Raw genomic sequence first — 13,115 nt, forward strand, 5'->3', positions numbered from 1 at the left:
AAGGTTTACAGGAATGAAGCCAGTGAGAAGATTCCTCTGTCATTGTCAATGGCCCTGAGAGATGTCCTTTCAAGCCAGAGGAGACACTTGAGATGTCCTTTCAAGCCAGGGGAGACACTTGAGATGTCCTTTCAAGCCAGGGGAGACACTTGAGATGTCCTTTCAAGCCAGAGGAGACACTTGAGATGTCCTTTCAAGCCAGGGGAGACACTTGAGATGTCCTTTCAAGCCAGGGGAGACACTTGAGATGTCCTTTCAAGCCAGGGGAGACACTTGAGATGTCCTTTCAAGCCAGGGGAGACACTTGAGATGTCCTTTCAAGCCAGGGGAGACACTTGAGATGTCCTTTCAAGCCAGGGGAGACACTTGAGATGTCCTTTCAAGCCAGGGGAGACACTTGAGATGTCCTTTCAAGCCAGGGGAGACACTTGAGATGTCCTTTCAAGCCAGGGGAGACACTTGAGATGTCCTTTCAAGCCAGAGGAGACATTTAACAAGTACTTTTAGACAGAGTACAGAACCTAATCCCACGTACGTGCACTTCCTCGTATGTATAGAAGCCAACCGCCCCCACTCTATTGCTCCCAAAGTGCAGTGTGTACCCCCCACCCCCGGTTGCAGCGGCCGAAATCCGAGCCTTGTCGACGGCCACGGCCGGTTCGCGGAGGAGCCCTGAGGTGCCCCGGTTGCACTGAAGTAAGAGAAGGGGCCGTGTTGCCTGTTGATGCGGGTTATTAATATTAATGCGGTGCCGGTGACGTGCGGGGACGGACGTGGCTCGGCCGCCCCTCACTGGCGCCGTGTGCCCGGGAGATGGAGCAGTCCCCGCGTCCGACAGCCGCCTGCCTCTGAGCGCCCAGGGCCCCGGCGTGGAGCAGCGGCCGCCTCTGTGGATGGATTAACGAGCCGGGCGGGCAGCCCGCCGCCCCGGGAAGGCAGAGCGGGACGGATGGGAACAGCCTGAAGCCGCAGCAGCCGTGAGATGGCAGAGAGCCCGCAGGAGCCCGGGCTCAACACGGGCAACGAAGCGGAGAGCAGGGAGCCGGGCGACAGGGCGGAGGGAGCGCAGCTCAACCTGCTGGAGACCTGCGCCGTCTGCAAGCAGAACTTCCAGAGCCGCGACCCCAAGCTGCTGCCCTGCCTGCACTCCTTCTGCAAGCGGTGCCTGCCCGAGCCCCAGAGGCACCTGGTGCTGCAGGGCTCGGGCAGCCTGGCCGACCCCGCCTCTCCCCAGCACCACCAGCAGCACAGTGAGTACGCGCCCCGCCGAGCAGCTCCTGCCGGCCCCCCGGCCCCCTTGCGCAGTGCACGGGATTAGCCAGCCACCACTCCCAGGCTTGCGGCGGGCCTAGTGTCCAACCCTTTGTCAAGCCGCTCCCTCCCCGGGACCATTCAACACAGAGGCGGGTCCTTCCTCCCCTCCCTCTTTCCTCCCCTCCCTCTTTCCTCCCCTCCCTCTTTCCTCCCCTCCCTCTTTCCTCCCCTCCCTCTTTCCTCCCCTCCCTCTTTCCTCCCCTCCCTCTTTCCTCCCCTCCCTCTCTCCCACCCTCCCTCCGGCCGCCCCTCCCTCCCTCCCCCGTTCCTACCCTCCCTCTTTCCTCCCCTCCCTCCCTCCCTCCCTCTTTCCTCCCCTCCCCTCCCTCCCTCTTTCCTCCCCTCCCCTCCCTCCCTCTTTCCTCCCCTCCCCTCCCTCCCTCTTTCCTCCCCTCCCCTCCCTCCCTCTTTCCTCCCCTCCCTCTTTCCTCCCCTCCCTCTTTCCTCCCCTCCCTCTTTCCTCCCCTCCCTCTTTCCTCCCCTCCCTCTTTCCTCCCCTCCCTCTTTCCTCCCCTCCCTCTTTCCTCCCCTCCCTCTTTCCTCCCCTCCCTCTTTCCTCCCCTCCCTCTTTCCTCCCCTCCCTCTTTCCTCCCCTCCCTCTTTCCTCCCCTCCCTCTTTCCTCCCCTCCCTCTTTCCTCCCCTCCCTCTTTCCTCCCCTCCCTCTTTCCTCCCCTCCCTCTTTCCTCCCCTCCCTCTTTCCTCCCTCCCTCTTTCCTCCCCTCCCTCTTTCCTCCCCTCCCTCTTTCCTCCCCTCCCTCTTTCCTCCCCTCCCTCTTTCCTCCCCTCCCTCTTTCCTCCCCTCCCTCTTTCCTCCCCTCCCTCTTTCCTCCCCTCCCTCTTTCCTCCCCTCCCTCTTTCCTCCCTCCCCTCCCTCCCCTCCCTCCACCCCCCTTCCTCCCCTCCCGCCCTCCCTCTGTCCTCCCCTCCCTCCCCTCCCTCCCTCACTCCCCTCCCTCCCCTCCCTCCCTCCCTCCCTCTTTCCTCCCCTCCCTCCCTCCCTCTTTCCTCCCCTCCCTCCCTCTTTCCTCCCCTCCCTCCCTCTTTCCTCCCCTCCCTCCCTCTTTCCTCCCCTCCCTCCCTCTTTCCTCCCCTCCCTCCCTCTTTCCTCCCCTCCCTCCCTCTTTCCTCCCCTCCCTCCCCTCCCCCCCCCCCCCCCCTCCCCCCCCCCCCCCCTCCCTCCCTCCGTCCTCCCCTCCCTCTTTCCTCTTCCCTCCCTCTTTCCTCCCCTCCCTCCCTCCCTCTTTCCTCCCCTCCCTCCCTCCCTCTTTCCTCCCCTCCCTCCCTCCCTCTTTCCTCCCCTCCCTCCCTCCCTCTTTCCTCCCCTCCCTCCCTCCCTCTTTCCTCCCCTCCCTCCCTCTTTCCTCCCCTCCCTCCCTCTTTCCTCCCCTCCCTCCCTCCCTCTTTCCTCCCCTCCCTCCCTCCCTCTTTCCTCCCCCTTTCCTCCCCTCCCCTCCAAACCCCGCTCTCCCGGCCGGGGCCGCCGCAAGCACTTTATTTTGGTTGTGAGTTTGCACCCACTTGGAGCTGACACTGGCGTCTGACGTTTTAAGCCCCGCTTTCTGCCCAGCTCTGCTCCCCCTCCCACCCCCCTGTTTGCAGGCGGTGTGATCCGCCCCGGGGTGTTGACTGCTCCCCTAACTTCAGCGGCGGTCGCGCCGGCTCTGTGCAGACGGTCATGGACAATGGGAGCCACCCTGCCGTCTGTCACACTGGGCTGGGCTCTCACCACCATCTACCACGTATACCCTCCGGACCGAGCTGCTTTCCGCACGCATTTGTCCGGCTGTGATTCCCTCCCACTACTGGGTTAAGTCCTACACCAACAGTAGCCGAGGGGTATTTGGGAGGATGGGGTGTTTTGGCGCGTTGACATCGTGGTCAGAGCGCTCAGAAGCCAGAGGTAACACAGAGGAGCTTTTGTGCGGCTGGCTGGCCAGTCTCTCCAGAGTGAAGTCAACGGGAGGTCTGATCGCGTTTCTTATTAATATTCATGATAACGTCTCTGATGAGCCAAAAAAAACTTGATGTTAAAGTGTTAAGCTATAAGGGGCTGTCACAATTAATCAGAAAACAACCAAAGATCAATGTTTAGCTCCGGCTGGGACCTCTTGGGAGGTAGAGTCCTTTTACAGCCTGTTTGTTTTGTGTAGTTATCTCACGTTAACCACAATGCAGCAACACAAATCATTGGGTTCCAGGCGAATTTCACGCATCATCTGACACAGTATATCAACAGCTGAAATATACACACGTAAGGACAGAAGTAAACTTGCAGCATTAAAAAGATGAGTTTGGGCACATAGCCTTATTGTGTAAAACTAGCTCCTGATGGTTCATTTGGAGGAAAGGGATGCATTTAAGAAGGTAATTCAGTGGGGTCAGGATAAACGTGTTCCCACAAAAGAAAAAGGGCGGGAGGGCCAAGTCTAGTCCCCTGGATGACGAGGGATATAGGAAGCAGGATGAGGCAAAAAAGGACACTTATTTCGTATTAGCAGAAGGGTATAGAAAGTGCAAGGTTGATATTAAAAGGGAAATTAAAGAGAATATGAAAAAAGTACAGGCAGATAGTCAAAGAAAATCCAAAGATGTTTTGTAAGTACATTAAAGGGTGTGAACATAACTCGGGCAAGACTGCGGCCAAACTAGCACAGAATGGGCAACCCATCCTTGGAGACTGACGATGAATACTGTACAGAAGGGGAGGGTGCTGATCCTGATGTGGCAATTAAGGGAAACTAGTGTGAAATGTTAGATTAAAATAAACATGGTGAACGAGGAAGTGATAAAGGGTTTAGCATCTTTCAAAGTGGGTAACTCACCAGGCCTGGATGAAGTGTATCCCGGAGTCACTGTTTGCAGGTTGTCGACCTTCCGCCTGAAATAGAAAAACAATAGAAATCAAATGTGTTTGGAGTTGCTAGAGAAGGGAGAGGGAAGGAGAGAGCAGACTGGAATGTCTGTCAGAAGGTGACACAAGTGATGGTACTACTTGCTTCTGTAAGCTCCTTATTTTCACAAGGCCCTCAGCTATAAAGACTCATCACAATGTCCTGGCTCTTGGACTGCCACTATTTCTGGCAGGGTTTTTTAAAATCTTATTCCTGAAGACAGACATATTTATTTTCTCTGTCACTTCCTCATTCCAAATGTAATTTCTCCTGTCTCAGTGGGTAAATGATCCACGTTAAGGTTAGCCAGCCTTTTTATATATTTGTTAAAGCTTTTATGTCCCTTGTTAGGTTACTCTTGTACTCTCTTTTCCCTTTCCTTATCGATGACTTGGTCCCCTTTTGCTGATTTCTGAAATTTTCCCAATCCTCGGCCTTTTGGCAAATTAAATGCCATTTCCTGGATCTAATACTGCCTTTAATTTATATTGATAGCCGTGGCTGGATCACTTTTCCCTCGGTGTTTTGTCGTAAAGAGATGTATATCATAAACTTTGTATTAATTCTTTAAATGTTTGCTTGTTTATGATCATGGCCTTTAATGTAGTTTCCCAATCTACCAAAGCCAGGTCATGCCTCATCCTGTCCTATCCTCATCCTGTTTTATTTGGATTTCGGCCACAGATTTCAGATTGAACTAAATCACTTCTTTTTTTAATCATAAAACTCTCTATCATATTGGGATCACTGTTCCCTAAAGGCCTCTTAACTGCCAGGTTAATAATTAACATTTTCATATTTAACAGTGCTACATCTAAACTAACCCATCCCTTGTTGGTTCCTCCACATATTATCAAGACAACCATCTCTGACACGCTGTGAATATTTCCTCTGCACTCTTACTGCTCACTTGGTTTGTCGATGTGTAGATTGCAATACCCCATGATTATCATATTACCCTTGTTACATGCACCTCTAATTTTCTGATTTATGCTGTGCCCTTAATTACCACTACTCTCTCGGGGCCTCTGTACGTAACTCCTCCTAACGTTTCCTGCCCCTTGCATTTTCTTAGCTCTATCCAAACTGATTCTACTTGTTGATTTTCTGAGCTAAGCCCTTCCTCTCCACCGCTTTTATCCCATTCTTTACTGTCAAGACCCCGCATCCTTTACTAGTCCCGATGAAGCTGAAACATTAACTGTTTCTCTTCCCAAAAATGCAGCCTGACCTGCTGGGTATTTCTATCCAGCCTTTTATGTTTTGATTTTAAATTTCCAGTCACTGCAGTTTTTATTTTTTCTGATTTTCTGCTTTTCCGTTTAGCTTGTCTTTTTTTTTAAAAAAGAATATCCTGGAATATTTAATTCCCAACCTTCGTCACTTTACAACCATACTCTGGAAAGGCAGGAGATACGTGAGACTGCAGGTGCTGGAATCTGGAGCAATAAGCAATCTGCTGGAGGAACTCACTGGGTCGAGCAGCATCTGTGGGGGGGAAACGTTACGATGCAGGGTTTTGACCTGAAACACTGCCAATTCCTTTCCTCCCACAGATGCTGCTCGATCGGTTGAGTTCCTCCAGCAGATCGTTTGTTGCTCTGGAAATGCTGTCAGGGAGTACCTATTTATTTCTATTCTCATCATTAATTCACCTTCCTTGTTTTGAATGTTACATGGAGCCAGATAGAGAGCCATTTTACTATTTTCCCTACTCTTTTAATAAAAAGCAAAGTGTTATGTTTGTAGTACTATTCCTCTCTGACAGACTTTGGTTATTATTATATAATAACAGGAAATGCTGGAAATACTCAACAGGTCAGGCAGCATCTGTGGAAGGAGGAACAAGATTAACTTTTCAGCTCTGAGACCCTTCATCAGACACTACACACATGTGCATTAACACTTCATTTGAAGCCTAGATTTTTTGATACAGCAAGACACTGGTCCCATTCTGATTCAAATGACAACTGTCTTGCCCTCTGTCCTCCCCAGTACTTGTGTTAAAAAGCCATCATTGTACAGCACAGCAACAGGCCCTTCGGCCTACCATGTCCATGCCAACCATCTACACTAATACCTTTTGCCTGCATTAGGTCTGTATGCTTCTATTATTGTCCATTTGTCCCTATCAAAATTTCTATTAAATGTAATGATTGATTCCACCACCTCGTCTGGCTCTGTTCCAGAAATCAACAACTCTCTTTGTAGGGGAAGGAACTTTCCCCTCAAATCCCCTTTAAAAGTCCTTCCGTTCACTTTAAACTTATACCCTACCATGGAGAAAGTGATTCTGACTATCTACCCTGTCTATGCGTCTTGTACACCTCCTCGGTCTGCTCTGCGCCATGGAAAACATGCCTAGCCTCTCCAATCTCTCCCCATAACTGAAGTCCTCCAAAGCAGACAACATCCTCTGCACTCTCTGACGTAACCACATCCTTCCCATAGTGCGGTGACCAGAACTGCACAAAATACTGCGAGTGTGGTCCAACCAGTGTTTTGTAAAGTTGCAACATAACGTCCCAACTTGTACAGTCTCTGCCCTGATCTGTGAAGGCAAGCATATCATTTGCCGCCTTTGCCACTCTATTTATCTTTGTTGCCACTTTCTGAGAACTATGTACTTGAACCAGAAGGTTCCCCTGTTCATTAACATTCCTTAGTGCCCTATCGTTTACCATGTATTTCCCTTTATCTGACTTACCAAAATGCATCACCTTGCACCTAGCGGGATTAAATTCCATCTGCCAATGCTCTGCTTTCCATCTGATCTATATCCTGATGTACCTTAGACAACCTTCCTTGCTATCCACAACACCACTAACCTTCATGTCATCCTCAGACTTAACTAATTATACCTCCTATATTCACAGTCAGGTGGTTAATACATATCACAAACAACAAAGGTTCCAGCACTGATCACCAGACTTTTCTCACACCCCGGTGAGCCACGCATTCAAATTTTTGACCTTATTGACTCCATAACAATTTGCATGTGGCTCATAATAATCCAGAGAATATTACCTTTTGTGGATTTGCTTTTTAATGTGGGCTGCAGCTGCTTGCGTTCCTTCTGCAGAACCTCTTCTTTGTTCTGTCAGTCATTGATTTCCATTTGGACCATTACTGTTGGCTGTTTCTCCTCCTACTCCAATTTACTCTCCTTAACTCTGGCACAGGCAGACAATCTAGCCTTTGGGCCTCTCACGTGGCTGCAGAGAATAATATGTTACCCCCAGCTATGCTCCCTTCTGCTACTACCATGTTCCCCTTCACTCTTCTTCGTGGAATGGACCCTGTACCACAGAGCCCCATACTTGTTGGGCAAGCACAAGGGCTGATGCTCCTGCAATACGGACCTCACTCGTGGTTGCATCCTCCTATCCCTTTTGACTGACCACTGACTAGTACTTAATTTAAGAGGTGAATTGCCTCCTGGAACAAAGTATCTCGGTAACTTTTTCCCTCCATGATGCTTTGCTGTGTAAGAATCTCATCTCCAGCTCATCAATTCTGAATCAACGTTAAGACAGGAGGGGGGATATTGTCAGTGAGGCCACATGAAAAATAAAACCTAACAGAATTGTGTCTGAGAATTAGCCTGCTACAGAATTGGAATTGAAGAGTTTATTTCCAGTATTGCCATTTTTACAAAAAAAAATTAATGGCTTGTCCTGTGACAGGACAGGAAAGAAAGAGTTGCTGCAGGTCCTAAAATCTTGTGCTAGCCAGGGACTGGCAGAAGCCATTGAAGATTTCCAGAATTCCTTCAGTCGAGATCACTGTGTATTATGATTGACGAGTCCTGTAATTATTGGAAATGGATCAACTGGTAGACAAACATCAACTAATTTGCTTGTGTGAGCAAGCATCATTCTGTTATAAAAATAGTACTGATTGCACAGTTCAGCACCCCCAATTATTGTATACATTGGCTTTAGACTAGGTAAAAGGATTTAAAAGTAAGTCATTTATACAGCATGCTTCACAACTGTTGGATAGCCCAAGCTCTTCACATCCAAATAAATTTGTTACTATTGTCGTTAAGGTGACAGGATTGTCATGTGATGCAGATCACTGGTATGAAATAGGAAAAAAAATGACAAGAATGCAAAAGAATTAGGGAAGTAAAGGTGATGGAGAAATTGTACTGGGGAATGAGGAAACAGCCGAAACATGAGGAATGAAGTAATTAACATTTGTGCCGAGAAAATACTGGAGGAATTAATGTGGCTAAAAGCGTTCATATCCTCTGGGCTGGTGATTTGCACCGGTTTTTAAAGGAGGTTGCTGGGGAAATGGTGGACGCAGTACTAGCGGTACCTTAGACTCTAGAAGTGGCCTTGAATGTAGCAAATGTCCAACTGTTATTTAAGAAATGAGAAGGAGAAAATAATATGCCAGTTAGCCTTGCATCAGTTATCAGGAGTTGCTGGATACAATATTAAAATACCTGCTAAAAGGAAGTTGGAACATTACCCCTTCTTCTCGGGCAGTCCCTTGAGATTGAGCACGACTTACTTCCAGTCAGATTCTTTGGGTTGGGAGGTGACTGGTGACACCAATGTGAGGCCCACTGATTCTGCCATAATTGGGCAGTATGTGCCCGACAGGATGGCTGTGTGGGTAGTTTGTGAGGTGGTGCGATCCTTTCACCACTTACAGTGGGTTTTGGTGTGCTTCTGATAGCATAAACCCAAGGTTCCTGGTACCATCCTGAAACGCCTGCTTCACTTCGACTGCTCGTGGGCCATCTGTGGAAGAGTCTGCAGAAGACTTGACAGTTTTGCGTACTGTAACCTTATTCCGAAGAGCTGGGAGTTCTGCCCTTTGCCCTGGCTGGTACTCGGGCAATGTTCCATAACGAGGACATCTGGTCACTTTTGTTGTTAGTGAGAGCTTGCTATGCGTAGATTGGCTGCCGGACGTTACTAGAGTGGTTGCATTTCAGACGTGCTTTATTGGCTGCCAAGTCCTTTGGGTGTCCTGAGGCTGTGAGCGATGCCTCCTAATTTTATGACCCCCCCCCCCCCCTTGCTCCCCGGGCAGTGCTTGATGCCCTTGGCACTCCCCCAACGGTGCAGCACGCCCTCTCAGTGCAGGTGTTCTTTTGTGCTCAAGCATGCACATCTTTCTAAATCAAATTACATGTTTGCAGTCAAACCTTTGAGGTGTTTGGTAACCTAACAAGCCTGTCCCTACCTCCACCCCCCCCCGCCATTCTTTGTTCTTCCCTGCATGTGGACAGGCTACACTAATGCAAGCAATCCTGTGGACGGGGTGACCACTACAGGCCTGTCGTGCAGCCAGTACAAGGGAGGGCCTGCTGTCTATGTGAGAAACTTAAATGGGCGAATGTGGTTTAATTAGCTGGCTCCCCTAAGACACGAGCTATGTGGTAAGAGCAGTCTCGAACAGCATCCATCAATGACAAACGGGTCCATCAACGGGTACATGAATGTCTGAAAAAGAACAGCTATGAATGAAGAGTCTGGCCATACAAGCCTGTAGGTGTGTGGTTCCTTCTATATCAGTGTATGTAGGGTGGGAGGATGGACCATAGAGACATAGGAGCAGGAGTAGACCTTAAGCCTGCTCCACCTTTCAATATGATCGTGGCTGATTATCTGTCTCAGTATTACACTCTCCACACCCCTTAATGCCGCTTGTGTCCAGCAATGTCCCTATCTTCTTATCAAATACATTCAGTGACTTGCTCTCTATAGCACTCCATGACAGAGAATTCCATGGATTCATCATCCTCTGAGTGAGGAAGTTTTCTCTTGTCGCAGTCCTAAGTATCGTGCCCCGTATCCAGAGACTAACCCCTCGATCTAGGCACTGGAGCTATCCTCCTCGCATTGGATTCCTTTCATTCTTCTAAACATTAGTGAATCCAAGCACCAAACAAACAGCTGGAGGAACTCAGCGGGTCAAGCAGCATCTGTGAGCGCGAAGCAAATTGCTGGAGGATTTCACCTGCTGAGTTGCTCCAGCAGTTTGTTTGGTGGTGCTGTTTGCAGCATCTGCAGTCTCTTGTACCTCTTGTTAGTGAACACAAACCTAGTTCATCAAATCTCTTCCCAAGGAACAGTCTGGTGAATCTTTACCGCACTCCTTCTGTGGCAAGTACATCATTTCTTATGCAAGCGGACCACAGCTGCACATGATACCTCTGGTGCAGCCTTGCCAGTGTCCTGCAGATTGCATCCAGACATCCCTCCTCCTGCTATCAAATACTCTCGCACTGAAGGCCAACGTACCATTTGCCTTCATGACTGCTTCTCACTGAGTCTCCCTGTACACCATTTTCCATCTAACACCGTTTGTATATTATGCCTTCTTTCTGTTTTTTTGCCCTACTGAAGGGAATAACATCACCCTTTCCCATGTTACACTGCATCTGCCAAGTTTTTGCCTCGTCACCTAATCTATCTAAATCACCTTGAAGCCTTTTTGGATCTCCCTCATAATTCACAATCCCACCCAATTTAGTATCGTTAGCAAATTTCCAAATAGTACATTGTACGCTTATCCAAATCACTATAATATGAAAAGGGTCTCTTCCAGTATGAAGACAAGCATCTAAAGCCATTGCTGATTTCAGTTATGGTTTTCAGAAAGGAATTGTATCTTCAGTTGGAAAAGAACCAGTTGTAAGGCTCTGGGGACAGAATGGGGGAGCAATTGGGTCACACTGTCAAAGAGCCAGTGTATAGATGGTGGGTAGAGCAGCTTGCTGTTGTGATGTGGCAGCACAGGTCAGGGAACTGTGATAGGGTGAGGGCTGCCTGTCCTGTGAAAGTAACTGCACCCCGTGGGCTCCAAACCGAGACCCTGGGGCAGCGGAGACCAGGAAGTCAGCCTCTGGGTGAGAATAAGCCACGACAGTGATGTGAAAGTGTGCGTCTTTTGAAACATATCTTGTGGTTCTGTGTTTGTGTGTGTTCTATTTACACTACCCCAGCAGCTAGAATCTCTCCAAGGTGCTGCATTAAACCTATCCCCTCTGACCAAGCTGTCGCTCAATTATCCTTTCATCTCCTGCTATGTCTTGTTTAATAAGTGCAGGGTTAGCACAATCCCTCAGCTGGTAGAGCTGCTGCCTCACGGATCCAGTGACCCAGGTTCAATCGTGACCTCTGCTGGAGTCTTCCCCCTTCCTCCTCCATGCCAAAAAAAATTTGCAGGTTGGTAGGTTGATTGACTGCTGTAAGTTGACCCTAGTGTGTAGGTGTGTTCTGAAATCTGGGGGAATAGCCGGCAATGAGGGGACATTAAAAATGGGATTAGTGTAAATCGGTACTTGATGATTCTTGGACTGCAAACCCCTTGCAATAACCCCTTGCCTTCTTAATTAGTCTCTGTACCTACTTGCTAACTTTGTTTCTCCTTGGAGGACGTTTAGATCTTTGAACAGAAGCTTTTGGTAGTCTCACGTGACTTAAATAATTCTCTGCTTTTCTGCTCTTTATACCCAGGAGAAGAATGAGAAATATTACTACTTCATCATAAGAGACTAATATTATTAAACCAATTTAGCAAGGAAGTCTTCATCATTTTTACAAAGGAAATCAAGGGACATTTAGCGCAGATGACTGGGTCAGAATCTCAGTTCCAATATATAATAAGAGGTTTGAGCAAACTCATTCCACTTGCTAGTAAGCATGGGACAAACCTCATTAAATATACATTTAATTGGGGAAACTGCAATGCCACGTGGATGATATTTGGTGGGGAAATATGAAAATATGACCACTTGGCGGTATCGTGTGTTCTGAGGTTGAGTTGTGACGTTTGAAGGCGAATCACTCTGCAATTCATCTTGCCCAGAAGCATTTGGTATCAGGAACTGCTATCAGGCCCCTTGATGGGGTGGTGAGCTTTCCAGAATTAAAACCTGTGGCACAGTTGTATTTTAATATGGCACCACCTGTGTTACTGCTTACTGCGGATGACACCAAGATTGGGGGCGTAGTGGACAGCGAGGAAGGCTATCAAAGCTTGCAAGGTGATCTGGACTAGCTGCGAAAATGGGCTGAAAAATGGCAGATGGAATTTATTGCAGACAGGTGTGAGGTGTTGCACTTTGGGAGGACAAACCAAGGCAAGACTTGCACAGTGAATGGTAGGGCACTGAGGTGTGCGGTAGAACAAAGAGACCTGGGAATACAGATCCATAGTTCCTTGAAAGTGGCATCACAGATAGATAGGATCGTAAAGAAAGCTTTTGGCATATTGGCCTTCATAAATCAGAGCACTGAGTACAGGAGTTGGGATGTTGTGTTGAAGTTGTATAAGACATTGGTGAGGCCAAACTTAGAGCATTGTGTGCAGTTCTGGTCACCTACCTACAGGAAAGATATCAATAAGCTTGAAAGAGTGCAGTGAAAATTTACACAGCTGTTGCCGGGACCTGAGTTACAGGTATAGGTTGAATAGGTTAGGACTTTATTCCCTGGAGCGCAGGAGAATGAGGGGAGATCTTGTAGAAGTATACAAAATGATGAGGGGTATATATAGGGTGAGTGCATGCAGGCTTTTTCCCCTCCGATTGAATGAGACTAGAACTAGAGGTCATAGGTTTAGGGTGAAAGGTGAAATATTTAAGGGGAATCTGAGGGGGAACTTCTTCACTCAGTTTGGATAGGTACATGGATGGGAGGGGTTTGGAGGGATAAGGTCTGGGTGCAGGTAGATGGGACTAGGCAGAAAACTAGGCCGGCATGGACTAGATGGGCCGAAAGGATTGTTTCTGTGCTGTAGTGCTCTTTGACTTCTGCCCAGGTGACCTCCCATCATGCAGGGCCTCACTATGAGATACTGTATAGAAACAGGGTCTCTTGACCTCACAATCTACCTCGTTGTGGCCTTGCACCTTATTGCCTGCCTGCACTGCACTTTCT

At 48.6% G+C, this 13,115-nt stretch overlaps 1 protein-coding gene and 1 long non-coding RNA gene across 4 annotated transcripts in view; one reads left to right on the forward strand and one right to left on the reverse strand.

Moving 5' to 3' along the window:
* Window positions 1-409: 409 nt before the first annotated feature.
* Window positions 410-6,567, reverse strand: LOC127578268 (uncharacterized). 2 transcript variants are annotated; one of them, XR_007957504.1, is made up of 3 exons: window positions 6,512-6,567; window positions 4,138-4,193; window positions 410-469 (listed from the first exon to the last, which is right to left on the reverse strand). It is a non-coding gene; the product is annotated as an uncharacterized LOC127578268 (long non-coding RNA). The 2 variants fall into 2 exon arrangements; XR_007957505.1 differs by having other exon boundaries at window positions 414-469; window positions 6,484-6,521.
* The window catches only part of LOC127578267 (E3 ubiquitin-protein ligase TRIM33-like), a 113,283-nt gene continuing 100,634 nt past the window's right edge, over window positions 467-13,115 (forward strand). For both annotated transcript variants that reach the window (XM_052030061.1, XM_052030062.1), the window contains exon 1: window positions 467-1,250. In XM_052030061.1, the coding sequence (XP_051886021.1) occupies window positions 983-1,250 (268 nt within the window). In that variant the 5' untranslated portion in view covers window positions 467-982. The remainder of the gene's footprint in view (window positions 1,251-13,115) is intronic.

Source organism: Pristis pectinata, chromosome 15 (assembly GCF_009764475.1).
Source record: "Pristis pectinata isolate sPriPec2 chromosome 15, sPriPec2.1.pri, whole genome shotgun sequence".
Classification (NCBI taxonomy): domain Eukaryota; kingdom Metazoa; phylum Chordata; class Chondrichthyes; order Rhinopristiformes; family Pristidae; genus Pristis; species Pristis pectinata.